At 48.1% G+C, this 26,360-nt stretch overlaps 9 protein-coding genes across 9 annotated transcripts; 5 read left to right on the top strand and 4 right to left on the bottom strand.

Moving 5' to 3' along the window:
* Positions 1 to 475: 475 nt before the first annotated feature.
* On the top strand, positions 476 to 1,440 carry BP5553_01027 (S-adenosyl-L-methionine-dependent methyltransferase; the record flags this gene model as incomplete). Its single annotated transcript, XM_032009650.1, has 3 exons — positions 476 to 519; positions 671 to 872; positions 919 to 1,440. 3 exons carry the CDS (start codon positions 476 to 478, stop codon positions 1,438 to 1,440), a joined length of 768 nt encoding a protein of 255 aa, XP_031873704.1.
* An 854-nt stretch (positions 1,441 to 2,294) lies between these two features.
* Positions 2,295 to 2,783, bottom strand: BP5553_01026 (uncharacterized protein; the record flags this gene model as incomplete). The annotated part of the gene is made up of 3 exons (XM_032009649.1): positions 2,295 to 2,360; positions 2,438 to 2,571; positions 2,660 to 2,783. 3 exons carry the CDS (start codon positions 2,781 to 2,783, stop codon positions 2,295 to 2,297), a joined length of 324 nt encoding a protein of 107 aa, XP_031873703.1.
* A 2,743-nt stretch (positions 2,784 to 5,526) lies between these two features.
* Positions 5,527 to 7,631, bottom strand: BP5553_01025 (uncharacterized protein; the record flags this gene model as incomplete). The annotated part of the gene is made up of 3 exons (XM_032009648.1): positions 5,527 to 7,109; positions 7,167 to 7,345; positions 7,468 to 7,631. The coding sequence occupies 3 exons, from the start codon at positions 7,629 to 7,631 to the stop codon at positions 5,527 to 5,529; spliced, it is 1,926 nt and encodes a 641-aa protein (XP_031873702.1).
* A 1,460-nt stretch (positions 7,632 to 9,091) lies between these two features.
* Positions 9,092 to 10,887, top strand: BP5553_01024 (Elongation factor 1-alpha; the record flags this gene model as incomplete). Its single annotated transcript, XM_032009647.1, has 4 exons — positions 9,092 to 9,215; positions 9,293 to 9,351; positions 9,576 to 9,714; positions 9,767 to 10,887. 4 exons carry the CDS (start codon positions 9,092 to 9,094, stop codon positions 10,885 to 10,887), a joined length of 1,443 nt encoding a protein of 480 aa, XP_031873701.1.
* Positions 10,888 to 11,661: 774 nt separating this feature from the next.
* On the top strand, positions 11,662 to 12,798 carry BP5553_01023 (Aromatic compound dioxygenase; the record flags this gene model as incomplete). Its single annotated transcript, XM_032009646.1, has 3 exons — positions 11,662 to 11,898; positions 11,964 to 12,445; positions 12,528 to 12,798. 3 exons carry the CDS (start codon positions 11,662 to 11,664, stop codon positions 12,796 to 12,798), a joined length of 990 nt encoding a protein of 329 aa, XP_031873700.1.
* Positions 12,799 to 18,795: 5,997 nt separating this feature from the next.
* BP5553_01022 (uncharacterized protein) lies at positions 18,796 to 21,603 on the bottom strand (the record flags this gene model as incomplete). The annotated part of the gene is made up of 3 exons (XM_032009645.1): positions 18,796 to 20,229; positions 20,282 to 20,622; positions 20,673 to 21,603. The coding sequence occupies 3 exons, from the start codon at positions 21,601 to 21,603 to the stop codon at positions 18,796 to 18,798; spliced, it is 2,706 nt and encodes a 901-aa protein (XP_031873699.1).
* Positions 21,604 to 21,832: 229 nt separating this feature from the next.
* On the top strand, positions 21,833 to 22,944 carry BP5553_01021 (uncharacterized protein; the record flags this gene model as incomplete). Its single annotated transcript, XM_032009644.1, has 3 exons — positions 21,833 to 21,862; positions 21,909 to 22,296; positions 22,367 to 22,944. 3 exons carry the CDS (start codon positions 21,833 to 21,835, stop codon positions 22,942 to 22,944), a joined length of 996 nt encoding a protein of 331 aa, XP_031873698.1.
* Positions 22,945 to 23,317: 373 nt separating this feature from the next.
* On the bottom strand, positions 23,318 to 23,683 carry BP5553_01020 (putative splicing factor 3B subunit 10; the record flags this gene model as incomplete). The annotated part of the gene is made up of 3 exons (XM_032009643.1): positions 23,318 to 23,362; positions 23,419 to 23,625; positions 23,681 to 23,683. 3 exons carry the CDS (start codon positions 23,681 to 23,683, stop codon positions 23,318 to 23,320), a joined length of 255 nt encoding a protein of 84 aa, XP_031873697.1.
* A 488-nt stretch (positions 23,684 to 24,171) lies between these two features.
* On the top strand, positions 24,172 to 25,545 carry BP5553_01019 (Uncharacterized protein; the record flags this gene model as incomplete). The annotated part of the gene is made up of 3 exons (XM_032009642.1): positions 24,172 to 25,140; positions 25,207 to 25,389; positions 25,447 to 25,545. 3 exons carry the CDS (start codon positions 24,172 to 24,174, stop codon positions 25,543 to 25,545), a joined length of 1,251 nt encoding a protein of 416 aa, XP_031873696.1.
* Between the last annotated feature and the right edge of the window lie 815 nt (positions 25,546 to 26,360).

The raw sequence follows: 26,360 nt of genomic DNA, 5'->3' as shown, positions 1-26,360 counted from the left end.
ATCGAGTATCTTTAATCACGTGATTATTACCTACAAATGTCGGGCTTGATAAATTTAACAGCTTGAATTAGCAAGGCGAAAGGAGATTCCTTATGTTAAAGGTAAATAGTAGTTATCGTCCCTCTTATGTTGTCGTTTATTATGTTCTATTTAGTACGGCATCTCTAGGTATGGACCCGCTTCTTGCGGTGTACCGAATTGGAAATTTGGATCCATACTAATTGCTACTCTCTCATGGACTATTCGGAAACATTCTCAGGCATGTTGCTAGACTTTGTTTTGATGGAAACTTGTCGGACACTTACTGAATTCCTCGAAGTCTCCTATTGGTCGACTGAAAAGGGGTTGTTCTAAAGTGTCCGAGGTCATCTGTATAAGCGAACCACCTGAAAATCAATATCTTTTCATCCACCTTCCCTCCTTCAAACATCTTCAAACATTTTGCGAACTCAATAATAACTATAAATATCCGAATATGTCTGACCATACGGCAGTGGAATCTAATCGTTCTCATTGGGAGTGGGTTGTGTCATTTCATTACTTCAATACAATGCCGAGAATTCTCCAAATGAACGGGCTTTACCGAACTCCTGCGGATTGACAATTGTCAATACGTGGACCTCCTCTTTACTCGTTCTCTAAGCAATCATAAGCTAATATTTATCTCTAGCGAAAATGCTTCTACATATAACTCTAAATTTGAAAAGACAATACTTCAAATCATCGCCGAGGTCCAAGCACGACTAGATTGGATCGGAGTAGACTGGATAGAGGACTCCTCCGGAAACGAAACGTCGGAATCGTCCTCAAAAGGTCCAACGAAAGAAGTCCGGTTGTTGGACTATGCCTGTGGCACTGGTCTAGTATCACGTGTAAGTTCCATTTCCGTTTTTCATTAGAAACATGTTGACAACCCAGGCACTCGCGCCCCACGTAACTCAATGCGTTGGCATTGATCTGTCAGAGGGCATGGTGGACGAATATAACAAGACCGTCGAGAACCAAGGCATTCCACATTCAGAGATGTTCGCTCAGGTGGGGAATCTGCTCGATGAGTCCGACCCTTCACCAGCAGCATTGTCTGGACCGGAATTTTACAACTTCGATATCGCGGTTGTTGGACTTGGATTTCACCATTTTGACAAACCATCCTTTGCGGCGAAACAATTGGCTGCTAGGTTGAAGCCTGGCGGAGTGCTACTGATCATTGACTTTTTACCGCATGGGGATCACAAACATAATCACGATCACCCGGCTGCTCACACGGTAACTCATTTGGGCTTCTCGGAGGAGGCAGTCAAGACGATGTTTGAGGAGGCGGGAGTTGGGGGGAGATTTGAATATGATGTGGTGGGAAAGGGAATTGTTTTTCACGGTGTGAAGGAGGAGGGGAATACGATGTCTCGGAGCGTATTCATGGCGCGGGGGTTCAAGTTGTGAGAGGCGATTTAGACTAGCATGATTGAATAGTTTACATATCCTCAGCCACATGATTAGCTGTAGCCACGGGCGCTTTTGAGGCGCCCTGAAATATTCATTTTACTTTTCCTATCTCATTTATTTAGCTGCTTCGTTTCTATGGTCCTAAAACTTGTTCTTGGGCTCAACCGATTTAAACCTGGAAAGATTTCAAACTCAGTTACAATCAAATCTGAACAAAGTTTGGTTCCAGACAATATTCCCTATGAGTCATATCGAAACTTGATAACTTGAATATGATTATCTGTAGCAAGCAAACCACCACCATGGCAGAATTGTATCACCAACTCTACGCGTTGGAGAGCACCTACTCAGGCGGACGGCCAGAGTTATTTGCGAGGTGGTTAAACTATAGATTCTAGTCAGGCTATACTTGGTATTACGGATTATTAGTAGGTACTTCTCGAGAATGACCTATTCAAGGGACTCTAGTCCCAATGTCGCGGATGCTCAAGATTTAAAGATTGAGCGAGGAGTGCCAAAATTACTTTGGATCCATGGATAAAAAATCTCAAAATAAAACGAATTTTTGAATTCACAGACAAAAGTTTAGCAACTGCACACAAAATCTTCTTGTTTATCTCTAAAGTGCCTAACAAGACTTGAAAGATTTCTGGGTCATTTTAATCATTCGCCTTCCGCTACTCCCTTCTCGACAATATATCGAAGCTACAACACCTGGTTCCACCAACCAGTAGCGAAGAAACGGATCCAGATATGTCCCCTTTAACCTTCTCAGACAGACCACATCTACGGAAGTCTCATGAGCGACTTAATATCAGAAGTTGGTAGAGTGGCCTCTTAATTTAGGGAAACTAGCAAAGATGGTGCTTGTTGAGGAAGGGGCCCAATTTCGGGATGCAGTCAGCACAACCGCAGATCTGTGGTTCGAGCACGAATGGATTAGTATTATTCTATATAGGTATACTGTGTAGTGGGCTAGAAAGGGCGTCCGTACCTTGCCAATCTTAGTACAGAGCTTAATGGCAGCAGGGGCCTCCTCGGCAATGGCAGCGGCGATACAGGCGGCCTCAAGAATAACAGAAGCGCAGTTCAGGATGCACTTCAAACTGACATCCGGGGAGAGTGCCTCTGTGTACGGTATTATATTAGCCTTGCCCTCGTTCTCATGATACTCATTTCCACTGAAAGGTCGATGGTTGGGAGAGGGTGCACATACCGCCCTGGACGTAAAGGATGAGATCAGTATTTTGAACAGCAGTGTCTCTTGCAACGAGGCTGGTTGGGGTAGCAAGCGACATGCCCAAGAGGGTGGTGGCAACGACGGCGAGATTGAAACGCATGTTGATGGTGTTGATGAAGATAAACTTCTGGGCTTTTGAGGGAATGTTGTTAGGAAGGACGTTCAAAGTAAATGAAGATAGGAGGCGATGGGGATGAGAGATATATGTTTGGAGGGAAGATGGCGCCTCCATATATAGATAAATCTCCAGGCACCAAACGGTACAAAACTAGATCTTGTGCTGACCGGAATCTAGAGAGGGTACTTGAAGTGACCAGCCACCACAGTGTGCTGCACGAATCGTATGAGCAGAGCCCGATACATTCTGTTGCATTCAACCGTGCTTATTATTATTGAAATAGTTGTTGTCCCACTGGCATGTTGTGGCGCACCGGTGAGCAGCAGCTCCTGACTAATAGCAACCAAGATCAACCAAGATCGACTGAGGCATAATAGTTCGAAAGAACGGGAAACAAACGCCAAGTCCCAACCCTACTTACCACACATGCGTCCGTTATCATATCGGTCCGTTGAAGCACGGAGGTTTCATGTATTCTTGACGCACAACTTGATAAGCCTTTGGATTATCCAAAGGCTTCCCCATCCAGGACGCGGAAGTTGCACCAATTCTCCCAGGCTGCAATCCTTTGAAATGTAATGTTCGTATGATTGTAGTGACTTCCTGCTATGGTCACAGTAGCAGGTATAAGGATTTGCCAAGATGTCCTCAAGCCTCAACACACGGCTTGATATTGTGTGCACCGGCTTCTGCGTTGATTATCATGAGGCTCATTCCTTCGAGATGCGGTATTTTACCGGTGGTAACTGCCATAAATACTAAAATAAGAGGCGGAGTGGGTCTGCACCGAGGAGACCTAGCTCCTACAGCGATCGTAACGACTGTAACTCTATTACTGATACATCGAATAGGTGCGGTTAGTCACTTGTGCCCTTACCTTCCCTTGTTACACGACACCATTAGGTAGCCATCGGGTACGGCGGGTAGGAAACTTAGGCATGCTGTTTCTCAGAGGATACTTTTCCCCGGAGAAGGATTTGAGCTTCCACCAAAGATAAAGATTTCCAACATCTTCATGACACATCCGATAAATCACTTGATGATTTCTTACCGGCCTTGCAGCACAGTAACTCGGCCAAGCTTTTCAATCCTTGTAATTCGACCGGCACATGTTGTCAAACGGGCTGAACTTTCAACCCCGTTTGCAATGGTCAGATTGCGGGGTATCCATGTGGACCACACCATTAGACATCGACATTGCCTTGTGAAGGTCCAACAAAATGTTTAAATTGGTGACTGTGACCTTAGACCCCTGAAGATCTTGCTGTGTTGTTCCTCTCGGCCCTGGAGGTTGGATTCTCTTCTAAGTCTAGACCAACATTAAAGGAAGAGACAGCCAGGATTATATCGAGCATACTGCAGCCCATGAAATACATATTTTTATACAAGATAAGCACAAGGGGATCAGACGAACATATACTTTTGCTCGTGCGAAAGGCTGCCAGCCCGAGCCTTAACAAGCCACGAAAACGCCCCGGCCCGATCACTTATGGATATGGAAGAATTATAGAAGATCGTAGGAAGACAGGAATCCTTGAGGAAGGCCACTTATAACGGCGACTGGGATACAGCTGCAACTTTGATTTTATCAGCTGTCCCGCAAAACTGGGGTTCATCGCAGCGAAGGATCAATCGCTTGACCCCACATGACCAGGCAGGAAGAAGTGCGGCTGAGAAGTTGTATATGTATGACAGTATCGACAGAAGTATCAAAGCCTTAAGCTTGATGTGGTGGTGTTGCATTGCTCACCGAGGATAAAGTCGGCTGCACATCGTATGAAATTTGAGCAAACAAATATATCGTTGATATAAGCAATTTGTTTCCTGAGTAGTGCCCGAAGAGAAAGGGGTAACCAGCTGCAAGCCCAAAAGCCACGTTCTTATGTACCTACCCAGGGCTGAAAGAGACGATAGGAGCAACAACAATTTTTGGGGTTCCGGCACTGGCTAAACTTTCCGATTAGTCGGTTAAAGCCTGTCCCTCTTGTCATGTATTCCCCAGATACGAGAATGTTGTACATACGGTCGGCGATGACTCTGCATGCAGAGTTCCTTGTTAATAAGAGGAAAAGAGTCGCTTTTACTCCCTTGAATCCACGCTTCCATTATGTGCGGCTGACCGTTTGGTGTCACCTCCTCCATTGAGACGTATTCCTAATATCGCCGATCCTCCGGCACGTTGCATTAGGATTCTAGACATCCGCACGAGTAAAGTATGACCTTCCTGGTGGATATTAGATATGCGGTTTGTCGGGCTCGCTTTCTTATAATGACCCGGTAAGCGCTGAGAGCCTGACAGAAGTTTCCTTAGACTTCAGTTTCGTTATTTTAGGCTTTGAAGTGAGCATTTTCAGGGCCAATAAACCCGCTGTCTTCTGAGAGGATGGTTACACTCGGGTTTTCAGGAACATATACTTCCAGCCATGGCAAAACTGTTTTAAGGGCTCCCGTAATATTAAGCGTGTTGTGATCAGTAGTCTGCCGACCTACCTAGGCAGACTAGGAAATGCATGGTTTTGGACTTCATACTCTTCCAAACACAACTTGCTGGGCGGCAATACGGGGTTTGGGAACCGCATAGCAGCAAAGAAGACCCCCTCTCTTGGCTTCTTCTAAGATACCTGTAAATCCCATATGAGCTTTTGATGAGAAGAAATGTTAACCCTTGGGCAGACCAGATTAGGAGATGATTCTGAGGAGTAAGTGCAGAAAATAGACTGAAAGGTCATATGATAGTGATGGTCCTCCTCTTCGTAGCACCATTCCAAGGTTTTGCGGCAGCCTTGGCCAGATATCGGTGGAGCCCAATTCTCCGAAACACATCCTGCGATCCATCAACAGGAACCAAAACAAGTGATATGGCCTCTGAGCTCTTGGGAGATGAAGCCCATGCTTCACCAAGAAGCATGCACCAACATGTCTGCTTCATCTCGTCATCTAGTTCCCAACTGGGATAAAATTCATCCCAGTACACGACTCCTCCTTCGAACCCTGACTTTTGGAGAATAGGTGATGCTGAAACTGGTATTAGTTGGGCTTCCAGTATAACTCTTCCACCTTTGACTTCTCCCAATGGGGCATGCTCTGAAACCGTCTCGACAGTACAAGAGATCAGCTTAGCACCTGGAACCTTTGGGGGTTTGAGGACTGGGCCGTTCTGAAACTGAAACTCGATAGGGCCCTCAATGCTTGCCCAGGACCATGATGGAGCCAGGTAAGAGGCAGGACGGCTGAAGTTTTCTGGTTGCACCCGTGAACTACGTCTCCATGTCAGAAACTCAATAAACTGTCGTTTCCACAGTCCAGCAAAATATTCGTCCATATATGCCTGTGCGAAATACCGGGCAATGCCAGAAATAGCGGGGAGGCGGTCAGCTGCGACTGTGAGTCGGCGGCGCGAATAGTTCGCCACTAGACTTGTCCACTCCATGAAATGGGCGGTGTCAAATTGGGTACCCGGAGGGGCACTCGGAGGGTTTGACGGCGTAAAGAAGTTTACAGGCAATCTATGGACTGGGGAAGTTGGAAGTGTAGGGAGCTCAAAGCTATAGGAGACATGCGTGGTATCTGGGCGCTGGAAAGGCGTACATTGACAAGACCATATTACTTCCGTGTTGGTGAAGAGCAAAAGGCGGGCGGACAAGAGGTATTCTTGCAAACACCACCCCCTCGTGAACATTGTTTCACACCAGAGATCCACGTTCTTCTGTGACAACAACCTTACTGTACCAATTTCGCCATCGGGGCAGCGATAAGGGAGATCTGCCATCAGCAGCGGTTTTGGGTGTAAGAAGCCCTCGTAAGATCCAGCCGCGCTCACTGCAGCTATCGTGAGTGTGCAGTTTCGATATATTTCGCCCATACCCCCGATTACTTTGCATTTATCATCCAGGCTGTCTTGGATGATACAAAGGGCATCATTCCAGAGATAGCGGAAGCCAAGCCCCCGTGTGACAGTAATTGCATCCCTGATAGTTTGTGGAAGTGTAGACGTATCGATTCCTGTTTTGTGCGCCTCGATATTTGCTGTGGTAGTGGCTGTGAACCTCCGGGTGCCCCAGCAGTAGGAAATTGCCGTATATTGGTCATGCGTTACCGAAGATGGCTCAAAGAGCCTGACAATGGACTCAGAGTCACACCCAACATCAATAACTCGAGTTGGGAGGCGGGGCTTGGACAGATAATCTGGCCCTTCTTTGTGAGTAGTAAGACATTCGTGTAGCCACTGCTCAGCCTGGTGGAAAGTATTTCTGGTAGCAAGATTCACTTCGGCGGGCCTCTGACTTATATGTTCTGCCGCCGGATTATCTGCCCGGTCCCCCTTTTAGCAAAGACATCAAATCAAGGAACAGGGAGAACGCTCACCTAGGGCAGCAGACACCGAAACAGTGAGCTTGAATTGATCAAGTTCCGACCAGAAGAACAAGGAGTTGATATCCTCCCCTGGCAACCCCTCCGAATTCGACGACCGCGTCTCAGCAAAAAGCGTCAAGGGAGACTGGAGTCTCGCCCAGTCTGGATTCGGGTCCTGCAAGAGGAATATCCTACACAATGGGCATCCAGCCGCCGATTGGGACCTCAGACTATCAATGTCCGAGTGGGAAAACCCATCTTCTGATAGAAGGGCTTCTAGTACGGCTGCGTCTATGAACAGTGATCTACATACCCAACAAGGCTCTGGGTTCTGGGCCACCCGGGTCGCCGTCTGGTAACACTCGCCACAGAGATTCGCGTTCTCGAATACGATGTTGGCGTGGCGAGCCAAGCCGCACCATTTGCAGATGTCCATGGCGTGGTATAGACCACAGACTCTCTAGATAGTTGAGTCATTGATAAGGAAAGTTCTGGCACTTGGTAGAACATAATCGCATATTATATTGCGAGAGGCGCGTAGGATTCTCGCAGGATTCAAGGCACATGCATGACGAGTATCAGAGTGATACGTGGTGGTGAGCAAGTATTGGTTACGAGTGCCAATATCATAGAACGAACGGTTGATGGCGATAAGTGTTGAAAAGGAAAGTTCTGGCACTTGGTAGAACATAATAACATATTATATTGCGAGAGGCGCGCACGATTCTCGCACGATTCTACCTAGGCACATGCATGACGAGTATCAGAGTGATACGCCGTGGTGGTGAGCAAGCATATCGGTTACGAGTGCCAATAGCATCGAACGGACGGTTGACGGCGATAGGCGTTGAAGGCAACGCCCACGGACGGGGCAAAGCAGCCGCGGCATTCTCAAATTTCCCTCAATTTCTGGCAAGTGGCAACGGGTTGGATCGGGCAGCAATTGTATAGTATAGGTATAGGTAGTAGAAGAAAAAGAAGAAGGAGAGCGTGGCGATATAGAGAGTGCGAGTGATAGTGTGTGGCTGTAGTTTGGGTTGAACCCACGTAGCTCGCAGTGCAAATTCGGACTTTGTACTGCGACTCATACGGCGTAGGAGAGAAGTGAGCAATTATTTTGGATAACTCTAAAATAAGTTAGCGGTAAGAGTAACCATGGCGACCAGGCTTCGAGGCTACGAACGACGAACTACGACGCCCATCCCATCCCATCCATGACTCCAAGACTCCATGACTCCATGTATTGGTAGCGGTGGCTGACTCCGCTCTGGGCAGAAGCAGAAGCTAGCAAAAGCAGAATAAAAAGCTAGCAGCGCAAAGATTTCAACGTGCCTTTGGGGATAGGGGCGTGGCGGCCTTGTTATTGAGGCCGTCAGGGCGATTCCACGGCGATTGAGCCTGATTACGCCTGATTCAGAACCCCCACTGCCCCAGGTCTCGAGCCCTAATTGGCGCTGAGTGGCTCGCTTGCACGATCTTCACTCCCTGCGTTTCTGCCTTAGCGGCCTGGCCAACGCCTGAATCCTTGGTCCTGACACAGCCCGAGTCCGCGCTAGTCGCCGCTAGGCCCGCGCCAGGCTCTACTGCCCGCTACAAAACCTACCCCTCCATCGCTCCTCTTTCAGAAATTTCTTCTCTTCCCTCTCTGTCTGCACATACCTAGATTCCAGCAATCAACCTGTGCAGTAAGTCCTCTCCCTTCCACCGTCCACAGTTCCATCAAGAACGATCATCATCAGCATCTCCATCTCCATCTCCATCTCGCAGCGCTGACCCCGTTCTCTTCTTCTTCAGATTCAAGTCTCTATCGAGCAAACTAAACAACACACAAACCGTCAAAGCAAACAATACCGCCAACATGGCCGCTCGCGGGTAAGTCAAAGTCCTCCATCTCCACCACCCGCTATCCATCGCCCATCAACGGCATCAAGGCCGCGATGGCCTCCCGTCTCATGGAACCCTCCGCTGACGTCTCGTCGCTCTGTAGAAAGGATAGCAAGATGATGCACATCAACGTGGTCGTTATCGGCCACGTCGATTCCGGAAAGTCCACCACCACAGGTAAGCTGAAGACCCCATCCACATCGACACCCACATCGATATCGTCCTCGAACATAGCGCTTACGATGCAACTACAGGTCATTTGATCTACAAGTGCGGTGGAATTGACAGACGTACCATCGAGAAGTTCGAGAAGGTAAGATTTTGCTCCCTTTGTTTTCTTTCTCTTGGCCTTATCGCCGGAAAAAAAACTTGCCCCTCCGCGGGGCAGAGGCTTCGCTTCCCACCTTCGCGGTGCGCTCGGACGCTGCACTGCGACGCTCAGCTTTGTTCATCATCGCAACAATGCTCTTGCCTTTGTCTTGTCTTCTCGCATGCGGTGAATTTATTACGTGCCTCCGAGACTGACATCAACAATAGGAAGCCAACGAGTTGGGCAAGGGTTCTTTCAAGTACGCATGGGTTCTTGACAAACTGAAGGCCGAGCGTGAGCGTGGTATCACCATCGATATCGCCCTCTGGAAGTTCCAGACACCTAAGTACTATGTTACCGTCATTGGTTCGTCCTCCCACCCGAGAATTAACAGATTCACCACGCTAACTCCCGTTAGATGCCCCTGGTCATCGTGATTTCATCAAGAACATGATTACTGGTACTTCCCAGGCTGATTGCGCCATTCTCATCATTGCCGCTGGTACTGGTGAGTTCGAGGCTGGTATCTCCAAGGATGGCCAGACTCGTGAGCACGCCCTCCTCGCCTATACCCTCGGTGTCAAGCAACTCATCGTTGCCATCAACAAGATGGACACCGCCAAGTGGTCCGAGGCCCGTTTCCAGGAAATTATCAAGGAGACTTCCGGCTTCATCAAGAAGGTCGGCTACAACCCCAAGACTGTTGCTTTCGTTCCCATCTCCGGGTTCAACGGTGACAACATGATTGAGCCCTCCACCAACTGCCCATGGTACAAGGGTTGGGAGAAGGAGACCAAGGGTGGCAAGTCTACCGGAAAGACCCTCCTCGAGGCTATCGACTCCATCGACCAGCCATCCCGTCCTACCGACAAGCCCCTCCGTCTTCCTCTCCAGGATGTCTACAAGATTGGTGGTATTGGCACGGTGCCCGTCGGCCGTGTTGAGACCGGTGTCATCAAGGCCGGCATGGTCGTCACCTTCGCCCCCGCTGGTGTCACCACTGAAGTCAAGTCCGTCGAGATGCATCACGAGCAGTTGGTCGAGGGTCTCCCAGGAGACAACGTCGGCTTCAACGTCAAGAACGTCTCAGTCAAGGAAATCCGTCGTGGTAACGTTGCTGGTGACTCCAAGAACGACCCACCTCAGGGAGCCGAGACCTTCGACGCCCAGGTCATCGTCCTCAACCATCCCGGCCAAGTCAGCGACGGATATGCCCCAGTCCTCGATTGCCACACTGCCCACATTGCTTGCAAGTTCAAGTCCATCAAGCAGAAGATTGATCGTCGTACCGGAAAGGCCCTCGAAGAGAAGACTGATGACAAGAAGTTGATCATCAAGTCTGGTGATGCCGCCATCGTCACCATGGAGCCATCCAAGCCCATGTGCGTTGAGGCCTTCACTGATTACGCTCCTCTCGGAAGATTCGCTGTCCGTGACATGAGACAGACCGTCGCTGTCGGTGTCATCAAGTCCGTCGTCAAGATTGACAAGGCAACCAAGGTTACCAAGGCTGCCCAAAAGGCCGGTGCTAAGAAATAGATTATCCTGGGTCTTTTTTTCTCCCCGAATCCATGTACTTTGCTTTGCATGAAGTTGAGGTTGGGGAAACTGGGATTAGATACCTTTGCTTGGAGCCGAATGAAATGTAATCATTTGAAATACCTGTCCCGTCTCAACCACCGTGAATTCCTGTTAAAATGTGACTTCTTGTGACTTCTATGTAACATCCGTATGCCTAGGGTATGGCCATAGCCCTCCTATTTTGTGTTTGAGGGGTAGCTACTGCTTCCTGAAAATCGACACCTTTGTATATAGCTTCTCTCCTTGGTCCACTAAATCGACTTGACCCACCGGAGGTTTACTTTTAGGTTGAGAGCCTTGTGATGTAAATCTCTAAAAATATCCGATAAATCTCAGAAGCCTGGGCATTCAGAACATCAATGCACGATCTGGTGAAGTTTTCTTACCTCATCGTCGGTAATACGGACTGAGTGCCACATTCTCCCCGCAGCCCCCCAATGGACCCCGCGCGGGTCGTTGCCCCACAACCACGGTACATGGCGTCGGAATCAAGAGAAACTTAAGGACCACCATATAACAATGGATTTCCAATCTCTTACGAAGCCATTAGTGTTTTATTCGAGGCCCAAGCCTATAAGTCTCCACAGTATATTTACATCCTCAATCCCACGCATCCCCATCCTTGCCGTTTTGCCCCGAAAGCTATACATTATTCCACCTTAGGAACCTGCTATCCTACGCATCTATCAACACCCTCTCTAGATTCACAAGGCGAGATACACCGAGTCGAATATGGACCCTACAAAGACCAAGATCCCTCCAATGATGGATCTAACCATTGACAACATCACCGAGAACACGGTGCTAATCAACTCCCAAAGCGGGGACCAACGCCTGACATACGTGATGGAGCGGCTTGTCACCCATCTTCATGATTTTGCACGAGAAACAAGATTAAGCACGTCGGAATGGATGGCTGCATTAGATTTCCTGGTCAAAGTAGGGCAAATATCCAGCTCTGTCCGACACGTACGTGCCCACCCCCAAGTAGCCCCAGCCACTTGCATAGCAAACACTGATATGTCTAGCAATAGGAATTCATTCTCCTATCTGATATCCTCGGCCTCTCCCTCCTTGTCGATGCAATCGATCACCCGAAGCCCCCCTCCAGCACCGAAGGTTCGGTCCTCGGGCCCTTCCATACCCACGATCCGCCAACAATTGGCAACGGGTCCTCCATGGCCTCCGACCCACAAGGGGAACCATGTCTGGTCATTTGCACAATCAAGGACGTCCAAGGGAACGCTATCGAGGATGTGAAGATTGATATTTGGGAAACTGATAGCACGGGGCATTATGATGTACAATACGAGAACCGGCAAGCACCTGATGGGCGATGCGTTATGAAGAGTGATAAGGAAGGTGGATTTTGGTTCAAGGCGATTGTCCCGGTCCCATATCCGATCCCGCATGATGGCCCGGTGGGGGATCTCTTGAAACTGTTGCACAGACATCCATGGCGGCCTGCCCATATGCATTTCATGTTTGAAAAGTCCGGGTGGGATAATTTAATCACGTACATACTCTCCCCTCCATCTTCCAAAACCCCCCCCCTTTACTTTGAAATACCAGACTAACTTATTTGATTGCGTCTTTAGGGCTGTATACATTCGCAACGACCCCTACGAATCCTCCGATGCTGTCTTCGGCGTGAAAAAATCCCTAGTTGTTGATTTCACGCCTGCGGACGCAGAAACGGCTAAGCAATATGGTGTGAAAGAGGGGACCAAGGTACTGAAGCATGATTTCGTACTTGTTAGTGCGAAGGATACGGAGAAGTTAAGAGATGAGAATGCCTTGAAGGCGTTGAAGGAGCTGGGCCTGAGGGTTAAGTTGATTGATCACTTGCCGGTGCCAGATCTGGACTAAGTAGGAAGATGTTAATGCATGTATTGGTTTTTAAACAAGGTATTTGAGGGACATAATGTGTGGCTGTGGTAATTGCAGAGATAAAACAAAGTTGCGATATGATTGATGATGGTTGGTTCATCCTTCGAAGCGACCAAAAATTATAAAGTTTACTTGCACAAGGCATAACACCAATATTATTTCCCCCTAAATTTCTCCATCCTTGAAAACATCCTGGGCAGGGCAAGATATCTACATGGTAGAAATTCCCACTTGTTGTCCGTATTAAAATTGGCCATTTGTTAGCTACTCAAGCGTGGGTGGTATCACCTCTTTCGATGTAAATCTCAATGTTCCATGATGGAGAGCCAACCTTGGAATTTTGAGAGGCTTGCAATTATGCGACCTAGTCGGCAAGTCCAGTTCTTGTCAGCTTGGGGTAGAGGCCAGGGGTGAGTACGCAGAGAGTAAATTTGGATCTAAGTTGTACGCTTTTATGATTTAACATTTTAGATTGTGATTTTACTGTCTATAATGTTGGCCTGAACTCGGTTTCTAACGGTTCTCTTGTGATATAATAGTGGAGATAATTATGAATGCGAACCCACTACATGGTCACACTACTGAATGGCCAAAGTTGCAAGCCCGTCATCATCCTCCACTGCCCGGCCGACCCTCAGAATCCATGCTAGGGCTGTGTTCCCAGTCAACAGATTCTGTTATATAGTGAAATTTCCCATCCCTTGCCCTCCTCGTACTCACCAATCTTATCATCATCTTATGTCTATTAATCGTGATCCTAATCTTTCTCAATCTTTGTACTTCTGGAATAAACCTATCACCACTCACTTCATTATTGTCTTCGTTGACCCTTCTTCACGATTTATAGCCCATCGGGCCACAACCGCCATCCCAACTCCATCCCAAACTCCCTCTACGCCGCTGCGAGTAAGCAAGCCAATGGCCTTCCATCGTAAAACTGCATCTCGGCACTTGCACGCAACGAAGTATAGCGGCTGGATGATATTTGCATCGAAAGAGAACACGGAGATGACTTTGTCCGTTAGAAGGGTTTTAACAACCGAAGAGGCAAGTGCAACTATCTGAGCAGACCCTTCGGTAAATGTATCGCAGGCTAGCTGCCCGCGGTACAGCAGAGATGTGGATGCTGGCTGTGAGGTGTTGTATTTGAAGGACTTTAATAGCAACCGCACCTGAGGCGACTGGCTTGAGCTTGCATATTGAGGGTGGTTTTACTAAAGGCAGAGAGCTATTGTTCGACATGGCTGACTTGTGCGTGGGTAATCGGGGGAAGGGGTATCAGGGCGGGTCCGGTGGCTCTCGCCATATGGTTTGATGAGATGAGATTATACATGTGGAAGATGACACGCTCTAGAGTTTCGCGGGCCTCATCGATGCTAGTAAATGAGGGCAAATTGGAGGAGCTCTTAGTGACTTAGGTGTGTAGAATACGGCGAAGGTCGAGGCTTGGATGCCATAGCGAGAGACCGTATATGCTAATCCTCTAAGATTTCCGGAGGGATTCTATGAGAGTGAGCCGATGAAGATAATTAACGTTGCCAAATGGAAAGGGGAGTTTACGCACGGGAAATTTTGAAGCATGTTCTTTCAGTATTGCAAAGCCGGAATCCAGATGCTGCAATGCGGTGATATCACTGCCGCCAAGAGCCTCGAATGCTGTGAATAGGAGACTACTAGTACGTGCTAATTCCCAACAACCTACCGAGCCGTCGAGCCGTCGATTGAGGGCTTGTAACGCCTGGAAATAGTTACATCTGGGTTCTTACCGGTCCACGATAGATGAAGGGTCGGAGGAGCCGACCCAGTGCCGAAGAAGACGAACGAGTGCAACGACTGCACTCTAGATATAGGGTTCGGAGCGAGGGAGCTGTAGTACTATGCTGGTCCATTGCGAGTTCTCGAAATAGCGATACAACAACTTGGTGCATGCAAAGCAGAAAACCTCGCGGTTGGTGATTTCATGTACACCGAATAATATCCTTGGAGAGTAAACAGGTCTCGGCCGCAACTGTAGTAATTTACCCTGGCCTGCAGATGGGTTATTCCCTTTGCCAATTCTAGGAGGCTGCTGAAGGTGGTTGACGCTGATTGGGAGGATGGTGATTCAAGCAGTCACAGGCGACTGGTATTGCTGTAGCGATTGCATGAAGGCCTGGATTCGTCACATTTTGGACGCTAGATCCTAGCTTTATTAACCCCATGTTATGGTAAATGGCTCTTCGGAGTAAGGAGTAAGCCTTTTCAGCAGGGCTGTGTATTTGGAATGTAGAGGGGAGAGACTGCGTGGAGAATTCTTCCTCGTATTGCGGCGTATTCAAGCAGTAATGCGGTCAGGGACTGGCGTGCATGTCATGCATCCAGCTTTGCTTTTGGGGACGCCCTTGCGGCGCCTCGTTGGCTTGTCTAACCCCATAACTAACTCTTCTCATTTGAGACTTCGTGAATTACCTTATTCCCCAGCTAAACGCGAAGGATTTGGCTAAATAAGGCACGGCTTTCTCGTTGTAGCTAGGTAAGTCCAGGTTGGGCAGCTCAAGCGTCACCAACACCAACATCAATGCCAGCAACAGCGCGTATGGGGTTGTAGTCCCACCTCGAACGGCCACGTTATTCTGGTTATAATGCAGTATAGATATGATATAGAATATATAATATAGATATAATATATATAATATATATAATGATAATGATGATATAGGTACCTATCCCTTCACGTGCGAGTCCCTGGGAGCGGCGGGCGAAGCGTTGAAAGATGGATCTCGCACGACAACGGGCGGAAAACGGCGTGGTGCTGATTGGCTGTGCCGTGTTCTACAATGCCACTAGGGCCTAGCGGTTTCGGGACAGGGGCATCCAGGATCTCCTGCCGATAAGCGGGGCATCTTGACTAATCAGCGTGTGCATCGGCATCGTGCAAGTTGCAACTCGTCGATCCGATGATCCTGTGCGTGTCATGTCATACGTAAGGCCGCCCCGTATCCAGGTACTGTACACCGGCGTGTGCTGACATATCGACTCTCGCACCCGGGTAGTCGCCTTGGTACCTGGTTTGGCGGCGGTCCTGAGTACTTGCTACGAGTACTCGCAGCAGGTTTTGCGCTCAGCCCGCCCGCTTTTTGCATGCGGAAGTGGTGACCGAGCCGCAGCCCGCCCATGGCATCACATAAAGAGTGGCCTGCCTGCTTCGTATATGCTGGCCCCAGCCAGTCCCTTCGCCACTCCTCCACCGCCAGCTCTCCCCCGTTTTCTTCCAGTTTGCATCTTGTTTTCGGGCTCAGGACACATCTCTGTCGTGCTCCCAACATAGAATCCCATCTGCTAAACCTCGAGACACCGTCCGCCTAGTCGATCCTTCCCTCTGGGCACGACGAGTCCAAGACAATACCTCCCTCCAAAGCCCGTCAGCGCTGTATTAGCCAAATCTTGACCCTACTTTCTCTCGGTCGGCTCCCAAATTTAGGCCTCTCAACCTCCACAGCCTGACTTCGCCTGCAAAAGAACTGCTTCCCAAGCTTCCATCCCAGCTTAGCAAACACAGCGCCCAATACCTCCTCTATCCCTCCCCCACGCCATTCCAAAATGCCGATCTTCAAAAGAGATGACAACTACAACACTGATCCGATGATGAATCCAAGAATCCCGTTCCCGATGATTATGCTTATAGTCGGTATGTTTTTGATTGCGGGAGTTGCGGGGATCATAAACTCGAATGGGGGGGCCGCGCGTCGGAATAGGTCGTCGTAAGGGACTCTTGAAAATTGGGGTTTGGTGTTAGGTTAGGTTGTGTGGACAGTTCTTGTACTTATATGCGCCTCCCTCGATCTTGGAAAACGGCTCCATGTTGGCGTCCTGCAGATACAGGATGACCTGGCAATTGTTTCGGGACGGAATAGGTGGCGGTCTTGGAGGTGCTTCTCTACCGGGTTCGCGGTATGGAATGTCGTTGTCGGACACAGAATTTGGTACATCGTCGGCCATTTGATGTGCTAAGGCAGGCCAAGGTTAATGTGAAGTTGGATCGTGGTTCCCAACTCATCCTCGAATAGCGCGGTCTCTCGAAACGTGCTCGAGGTAACACGCATTGTAAATAGAGCAATCTATATGGTGTCAAATTGTCAATGTCTCGACTGTCTACTCGTTAACAGACGTGTTCTCCAAATGTCCTGTAAATATGTGTAGCCACCACATACCTTGTAGTACGTGGATACACACTTTTGACCTCGTTGCTAAGTCTTCGTAGTAGGCCTAAAGGCTTCCTCATTGGGGACATTTTCTAACCGCGGGTTTAAGATAATCCTGTAGTCTTAAATGGCCAGTGTTTAGTGTATGCTACTTCCCAAGGCTCTGATTAGAAACACAAACCAAACAACTGAACGGCGAGGAACCTGCAAGTTACAAATGCAAATACTGAAGGGTGTCTCCCACCAAACACCGGCACTCATAGCCTGCAGCGGATTATGCATAATACCCTGTAGAGGGGACTAACGTGATATTGATAAACTATAGCCACTGATGCATTAAGATTACCTCGCTGTTAGCCTGGGAGGCGTTCGATTTGGACTTGTCGCGAAGGGCAGAGAAACGTGACGTTCTCGAGAATCGATCTGGCAAAACGAAGCTGAGGGCCTACGAAAGCGTTGATTAGTCTTAAATTTCGTATATGCAAAAGAAATAACCTGCCAAGCGCGAATATCGCCAATCCTATCAGTGAGATCCGAATCTATCACAGAAAATCACATTGACACTTGACACTTCTCCAATGTTATTGATGGGGGAAGAAATTCTCGTTCCTGACAGGCTAGAGAGGCTGGAATTCACATGCATTCTAGTATGTGTTGTGTTGAAGCTTCGCGTCATAACGGGAAGATGCTTATGGACTTTCTGAGCCTATAACACCTAGGGGGTATTATACCGTAAAGAATCGCGATGCAGGCTGACTATAATTTGCGTTGGGCCACCCTAGGGTCCGCACTTGGGGATAACACTGTACCATTTTATCTATAGGCAGACTACGCACTGTTGGGTGATCAATCCTCAATTTGAATTCATCGCAGTACTTCGTTGAAGGAGAGCGACATTGGCATACCGGTACCCGTCCGTCTGCTGGGATGCTGCCGTGATAGTTGTCGAGTGACTAGCGAGAACGTGGGATCTGCTGAACACGGATTAGCTTTGAGGAAGAACGCATGATCCATAGAGCTGTCTCTTTGGTTAGTTGGGAGTGTGCAGGCGGCATCAGTATAGTATGGAAAATATTATACACATTGATATTGCGATATATGCTTTAAACATCTAGGTGTGGTAAAACCCGCTTGTTGTTTGATACTTAGGCAATACGCTTGGGCTTTTAGAGCGGTATCTTGCGCCTAACTGAGCTAAATAAAAATCGAGCCATAATGTGATAGTTAGTCACAGGTCGAAGGTGGCAGGATTTTGAAGCAAAAGGAACCGGCCCATGTCAATCCTCAGCTCAAAGCTCGAATACCGCGCCGCAGATTCTGGCTCTACTTGGGATAGTAAAAAGATCTCTACCAAGATAATTAATATACCCGGGCAGTAGATATAGTGCATCCACCTACTAAAAAGTTCGGTGAACGTCGAAACACTCTCAGGGAACTCTCGACCCTGATATATCGTACACTGGATTATAATGACAGGGACCCCGTATAGTATGTCGTTCATGCTGAATTCCGTGCCGCCATTGATGAGATTTTACATCGTATAATACATGTTCTGGGACTCGGTTTCGCCGTGATTGGAATCATGGATGTTCCTTGTCCGTTGTTTGCGCATTCGTTTCCTCCCCATCATTAGTTGACACAATATCCTCTTCAATAAGTTGATGGGGAAGAGACCCATTCTCCCCTCGCTCTAGGATAGTTTCCATCTCAAGGATTTCTGTTGATTGGGGGGGGGGGGGCATTCTCCGTGTCGCACTGAGTCCTAAACCCCTCCTGCATAGCCTCCTCTTGCACACTAGGAATGGTCCGATTGTCTAACATCATTAATCGGCTCATTGGTATTTTCCGTATCATCTTGAAACTGGTTCTCCTTCGCAAAATCGGTGAAAAGCATCCCCGCGGGTTTGCCATTTCCCTCGCTGGTAACAACCGACATTCTCGTCGGGTCATCCTTCTTAAGCACTCTCCGAGTCGAAAACATCGAATCTGTCCCAAAAGCGTCTGCCAGAGTTAAAACAGTCTCTAGATACTCCTCCTGCGTACCGCCAGCCTCGGTCTTGATAGGCCGTAGTTTGAGCTCGCTGCGTTTCCCCTCCGCGTTTCCTTGGTCAATGCTGGTATATTGTAGCTTCCAGTCCTGAAATGCCAATTCCAATGTGCTTCTGGTCTCGCGGCCAACCAACAAGTACTGCACTTCCTGCATTTCCGAATTTGTGTCTCTGCCTAAAATTTTAAGCTCCGGGTCTTTACACAAGTGATTTGCGATTCGCATGTTCAACGTGGGAGGTAAGTCTATTCTTCGACTTTTCTTAGTTAGGTTACTGCATTTCAAGAATTCCTTTATTTCAGGCAAATCAAGCCAACAGCTCCGTAGCCGACTAGTCGTCTTTTGGTGGAAACGGACATCAACTGCATAGTCCGGAAGCATGAGATCGGTCTTGGATTCTGCGATGACAGCATCAACAGCCCTCAGTTTCAACCGTCTATCATCTGATGATACGTCGAAATGCATTTCGAGGGGAGGAAAAGCAGAAAATGCAACAGCGCCTACGGCGTTGTTGGTTTGAGGATCCACATAAAACGGGTTTGGTTGAAAGCGCAGAGTCAGAGATTCCGTACGAAGATAATGCGGCAATTGAGTTTGTTGCAGAATAGGAGAGACGGTTGGTAATGCTGGGCTGAACGTGTGGATAGCATTGTTCGTGCCCCATGTTGTTTCTGGCCCAGCTTCGGGAGTAGAACCCCGGTGGCAATGGAGGACACTCCCAAAGATAGCCGACGATTCGATTTTATATGTATCACTCCAATATTTACCGGTGTCGAGCCCCTTCTCTGTCTCAAAGGACGGTTTCATTGCGGTGTTGGAGTCAACTTGCGAGGCCGAACTAAGAGAGGGCATTCCCTGCTTCTCGGAAGGGATATCGGCACTGCCGATGGCCCCGTTGAGTTGATCATGAGCTTGATCTGAAGCGCGGGGGGTTGGTTGTCTGTGAATAGGCACCGTCCATCTCGTCCACTCACAGAGTCTCTCACGCCAGTGTAGACTTTCTGTGGAGCCGTATTTGACAAAAGTACCAGTTTCCCCTTCCGGCATCCTCTTGCATGCTAATTGGTACTTATTCCTGTTCGAGAAATCATCAGAAGTGACCAGGAGCCGTTGGGCAATATTAGCTTGGTTTGAAAGCCACGTATCGTTCGGGGTGGTGAGACAAGATATAGAGACAGGGAACTATTTGCAAGTCAGTTTCGTCGAGGAGTATCTCATTAGGGCCATGTCATACGTCTGTCCTCCCATGTGACCAAGTTCTCGGCAGTCTTGTGACGTGTGTATTGGTGATGCGGCCAAGCTCAGCGAGGGTTGTATCGTCAAATGTTGGATCTAGTCTTCTTCTAACCCGCGGGGCCTTCATTGACTTGCCTACAATAGGTGGAGGCATTAAGTCTACTAGCGAGAATTGTATTCTCTTGATATTTTTCAACACTCGTTCGATTTCGCGTATGATCCGGTCGCTCGTCTTCTCTGTTGCTGTGATTCTAATTATTCCATGTAAATGGAAAGCCTCAAGTTTCTCGCCTTTTCCGGCTAGAATCGATTTCTTGATCAAATCTAACATGGAACCCTCTGGGTGAGATATTAGCTGTAGCTCCCTGGTGACCTGGATTTTGACTTACGCGAGAGGAGGTCTAGGTCCCCAGGACGTAGTAGAATCTCTGTTTGTCCGATTGACTCAACCAGTTCTTGTAGTTCCAACTCCCAACACTCTCGCAGCAGCCGAACAACAACTCGCTGCTTGCTCGTGTGTGAGGCCAAGGCATAACCCCGAAGAGAAGCATCCTTAGACGAACCACTGAAGTCTGCATATTCCGGCACCCAAGGACTCCGCTGCAGAATCAAAGTATTATCATTTGCTGAGGGTATGCTTGTCCGAGATTCCGTCGCCAACCCTGATGTTTGTTGCTCCTCAAAATGGTCGATGTAGTTCTGGAGCTGGGAGGTGGTAAATGCTTCTTGCAAACGTCGCACAAGGTCGTTGAATTCATCCCAATTGTTGGGCCCTTCATCATTCCTCGGTCTGAATGAATTTATATTCGCCTCGACCTCGTCCTGGCTAACCAGGCCTCTTTCATTGTCTAGTCTTGCTAGTATATTGACCTTCTCGGGATTTTCTTCTCCTTCTTCGTAGGCGAATTTCGGGGAGGTAAAGTCGTATTTGGAGATTTTAGATTCTCGAAGAACAATAATTTCCGCCCGATGCCCGAACCTATTAGCCTCCAACAACTCCCGTTCCTTGACGAGTTTGTACCCACGGAAGCCGTAAAATTTACCTAATTCTTCCTGGACAACACGATACTGAGTCGAAACAACACCAGGTCTTTCGGGATGTAAATACTCTGAAGCCGGAAATAAGGTTCGCCGGATTTCAGGAGGGGGTTTCTTCCTTTTCGAGGCGCTGCTGTCCGGATCCTCTAGGCCTGGACCTGGTTTCGGGCTGTGATCTGTCGAGTTGAAAGCGATCTGAAGTTGTGAAGCTACATGGTTCTTTATGAGACGTCGTTGACATCTTAGGCATGTGTGCGGCCCTGAAGCTAGTCGAGTAATCATGTATGCGATTGATGATGTTTTCTTGGAGTTCCGCCAGCGCCAATTTTTTTTAAGTCATGGGTGCAAAACGAAGCGAGGCCCGACGACGCGTCAGGTCGTACTGTAATCGCGTCTCCAAGCGCAACGATTACAACATACTCCAACTGTGTTAGGTATCACTTCAGCTTCCTCTTATAAAGTTCTACGTGCCATATACCCAGGAATCTATCGAAAATCAAATCCTGTCAAAATGCCCCCTACATCAAGAAGGAGTCGGCTAGTAGGTTGAACCTCTCGTCATATATTTCATCACTGATAGGTCATAGGTGCAGCCAGAGGAGTCGGAGGAAGAAGCTACGCAGGTCACACAACGAGGTCCCGGCCGCCGCGCAATCTCTGAAAATGATAGTGATGCAGAGGATGAAGAGGTCGGATATGATGAAATGGATCTAGATGGAGAAACAGATAGCCAGGATCAAGTTGTCAAGAAACTAGTACGATATGCGCTTGCTTGCGAATTCCAGAGGGTGCCTATTAAGAGAGTTGGCATATCAGAGAAAGGTCAATGCTCTACCACCTCCTGTGATTTGCATGCTGATTATGGTAGTTCTGGGAAAACAACGCGGCAGCTTCAAACGGGTGTTCGATGCAGCGCAACAGCATTTGCGATCAAAATTTGGCATGGAGATGATGGAACTACCAGGACGAGAGAAAGTTACCATTAGAGATAAGAGAGGCGGGTTATTCATGGTATAATTTTGAGGGAAATGCTGACCTCTCCCAGCTGCCGCCAAAGCCAAAGGCAATTCGAAGCCAACTGCCTCTTACATACTGGTGACGACATTGCCTGCCGCATATCGCAGCGCGGAAATTATTGCACCATCCTTGATTGGAAGCGAGGATGATGAAGCGACATATATTGGCCTATGTACTGTGATTGTTTCATATATTGGCATGAGTCCTGGAGGCCAGGTCCCAGATCATAAGCTTATGAGAATTCTAAGGCGTCTAAATGTAGAGGAGAATACACCACTTGAAAAAACCACTGTAATTCTGCAAAGGATGATCAGACAAGGTTATATTTGGAGGGTTACGGACAGGTCTGGGGATGAGGAAACGGTCGATTGGAGAGTGGGACCAAGGGGGAAGGTCGAGATAGGCAATAGTGGCATATCTGGCTTTGTGAAGGAGATATATGGCCAGGACGCGCCACAAGATCTTGATAAGAGATTACAGCGAAGTTTAGGCGTAGAAGTCGGGAGGGGAAACGAGGAGGATGAGGATGTGGAAGGAACTAACGGAGGCCCAAGTACCGCAAGATCAATTGGTAGGATGCGAAAGGCAGCGGATGATGATGACTGATATGCTATATGAAATGCATTTGTCTATGAGCAGCTTCGGTAAGAGAAGAGCATCACAGAAGGGTGCTGAATGGCCCGTTGGCCTTCTGCAGAAACGGGTAGTTAACCCAATGGGAGAGTACCGTGAAATCAGGAGCAAGTGTTTCTGGGTATCATTTATTCCTTGATATAGCCATAACTTGAAACCCCAACCAGGTAACAGCATTCTCCACGGCCGGGCGTTTTTAGCCAGACCAGGTCCCGGGTAACCTGTCTGGCATCCGCGACATCAAGGAAACGATCCTTCGGCAGCTGATGATTCCTTATGCTGACGCAACTTTTGCCTAGCCTCGTGTCTCTCCGTTTCGCCGCGCTACTAAATACGTATCATTGAATCAATCTTGCACTTCCGGCGGCTTCCCGACGGGCTGTATCATTTTCTACGGCCACAGTAAGCACACATTTGACGCATCAACCATTGAAGACCTCCACTCACCTCAATCATCATCGCTCTAACCTTCTCTCTACATTCACCCATTCCAATTGCCATGTAACTTAAAAGAGGGGGGTGCCCAATATAACTAGCATAGCTGTCCCGTTGAATATTCGATGTCCATTCGAACTTTGTGGTGTCTGCATGCCCTGTGCCGACATAGCGGGCTTGGAGTTGCTCTAGTTGTTGCTGCGCGCGGAGTTTGTCGGCCTAGCAGGAAGAGTGTTGTTAGCATGATTTAAAAGGACAATCAGGGTTGACATACCATCTTGAAAATCTTACGTCCTGAGAAGTAAAATAAGAGAGTGTCTTAGAGTCTTTGGCTTTGGCTATTCGGTGGCCGTTCAAGCGTACAAAGCATGGGGATAGGTATTCAGAAAACGGTGGCTTCGGGACGGAACAACTTCGAACCGCGAAGCACTAGTGTAGAAATCTGTCTCCCGACAATCAATCTAAACTTCGAACAACAAAACACTAATGGAACAACTGCGGTAGCAATAATATCTACCCGGACCTTGACAGAGTGCACTAAGATGGAGTAAGCATTTCCATGACCTTCCCTAGTATTTTGTACGATCTCATGCTACTTTCCCCCACGTGATATACACGTGATATAAAAAGTCTCCATCTTGGCAGCTCCATCGTTGCGGAGGCTCTTGGGTGGTGCCTCACTCTTCGATTGTAATTGATTGTTTCATCTTCATTGACTAACTTTACTTCAGGGGTGTTCAACTTCAGACCAGGCCTGGCGGTCCAATGTATCCTCTGTCGGTTGATCAGAGGACGGCTCAAGGGGAGCAGTTTCGACAAGCCAAGCAGCAACTAGAATCCAAACTGAAAACGATAGCCAGTTTTTACTCTTCTCCTCATGCTGAAGCACACACGGGCCCTCCCAATTGTGAAAGATGCAATACCAAGAGGAGACGAATTACGGAAGCCTATTATGATTTCTATCTTACCAACACGCCTTGGGATGCAGCTGATCCTAGCTTGAGAGCGGATCTTGACAAAACGTTCAATAACCCTCAAGGCGACCGACTAGATCATATGCACAAGATAGTCCAAAGCGTTGTACGAGAGCACATCAGGCATGACCTCTGCTCTCCCGACCCCGCCGACGATGTGGATACCTTCAATTACAAGCAGGTGGGAGCAGAAATGTTTAGGCAGGACCGAGACACGAAAGAAATCTTAAATTGCTACACCGAAGCTCAACTCAAGACCATACGCGATCCAAACATCGTCGAGTTTATCAGGGCATCAGAAGCCGCCAATACCCCGGATCAGCGCGCTCAAACATATATCAACTATTACTGCAGGCTCACTACTACCGATACTCCCCAGCAGAAGAACTTCAAATCCAAATATGCGCGGATGTTTGAGCAACTCATGCCCCGTGATGTTGTCGTCACGGCCATGCGCAAAGAAGCCGAAGAATTGCAGGCCAGTAAACTCTCGGATCTAGAGCATCGTTTGGGCGAGCTGCAAATGGCACAATCAGCCCATTTGAAAGCCAAGGCCCGTAAGGCGGAGAAAGACAAGATGATACATGCTCGCGAGGCTTCTCCAAGATATGTCAGCTGCAGTGTAGAGGAGTGTCCTCTGGATATCAATGTTACGTCGGAGGAAGTTATCGAGTGTGGTATTTGCGAATGGCTGAGCCGGAAAGGCGGTAAGGGTAGTCATTTCTATTATTGTTCTGTTGAACATGCGGAGGAAGATTTTGTAGGTGCCATATTTCTACCCACTTTTATTCTTCATTATAGGAGCTAGAGTACTAACATGATATAGGACAACCATGAGCGCCGTGAGCATCAATGTTCTATGGGCTCTCGATGTCTCTACTCTTCCGGGATGAGCCCTGCTGGCGACAGTAGCTCTGATGATACGGAGCTATGCGGTATATGTATAGACTGTGAGGACCATGAGGTCGTGAGCTATTTCTGCTCTGATCAATGCTACCAAAAGAATCTAGTACGTGAGACTTTGCCTCGTATACCAAAGTATTAATTGGATTAACCCCCAGTCTAGGAAGCCCACCGGGATGAAGTTCATTATGGACGAGACATCCCGAATACCGCCCGGCATTTGGATGAGTGCGCCGTGGCGGAGGAGTTGGAGGCGATATGATTGATGTCTACTTTGAGCTTTATGATGTTGATGTACAATTGGACTAGGAGTTTGGGAAATAGCAAGGGTTTAATTGTCAACTATATCTCAGTGGCAATACTTCCTTCTGAATCCTCCTTTCGGATATGTAAAAGGATGCCTTCCAGGCCAGTCTCCATGGGTTAATTTGACCACGTCTAGCATCCCAAGCTGCAGTTACCCTGAGTACACTCTGCTACCTCTATTAAATAACTGCTCTATTGCATGGACTTGCCAATAAAGAGAGTTTTTCACTTCTAATGGGGCTAAAACTTTCACGAATCGACAATCGAGCGCCACGGAGTAATATCCCCCGCAATGCAATACTATCCACTCACCCTTCAAAATACCCAACCTCTCGTGCTGCTAGTATAAGCTGACAATCACTAGCCATCTCACATCTTCTATAATCGGCAACTGATATTATGTTCCGAAAATTCACGTATTCTATTTGATTATGCTCGCCCGTCTAACTGCTACCACTAGATACGCACCATACCATCTCATGTAGCATCTCCTTATTGCAGGCCTTAGAGCTTTAACATAAATCAATCTAACTTAGGAAACCCAGCCTGAGAAGGATCTCGTAAGCCTCGGCACTTTAACCGGCTTCTGATAACCTTGATAGAACATGGCGAGACAGAACCCCTACAGACTTCTAACAAAATCTATTAGGGCAAGGTACGAGGAAATAACTGTGTTTTGCCCCAAACACTAGCAAAGTCTCAGGCACTATTATGCCGGGTAGTTTGAGCATGAGGGAAAATGAAGTTAATCTTTTAGTAAAGAATGAATGC

This window comes from Venustampulla echinocandica, assembly GCF_003357145.1.
Source record: "Venustampulla echinocandica strain BP 5553 chromosome Unknown scaffold_0, whole genome shotgun sequence".
Taxonomy (NCBI): Eukaryota; Fungi; Ascomycota; class Leotiomycetes; order Helotiales; family Pleuroascaceae; genus Venustampulla; species Venustampulla echinocandica.
This window is presented reverse-complemented; position numbering and strand designations above follow the sequence as displayed.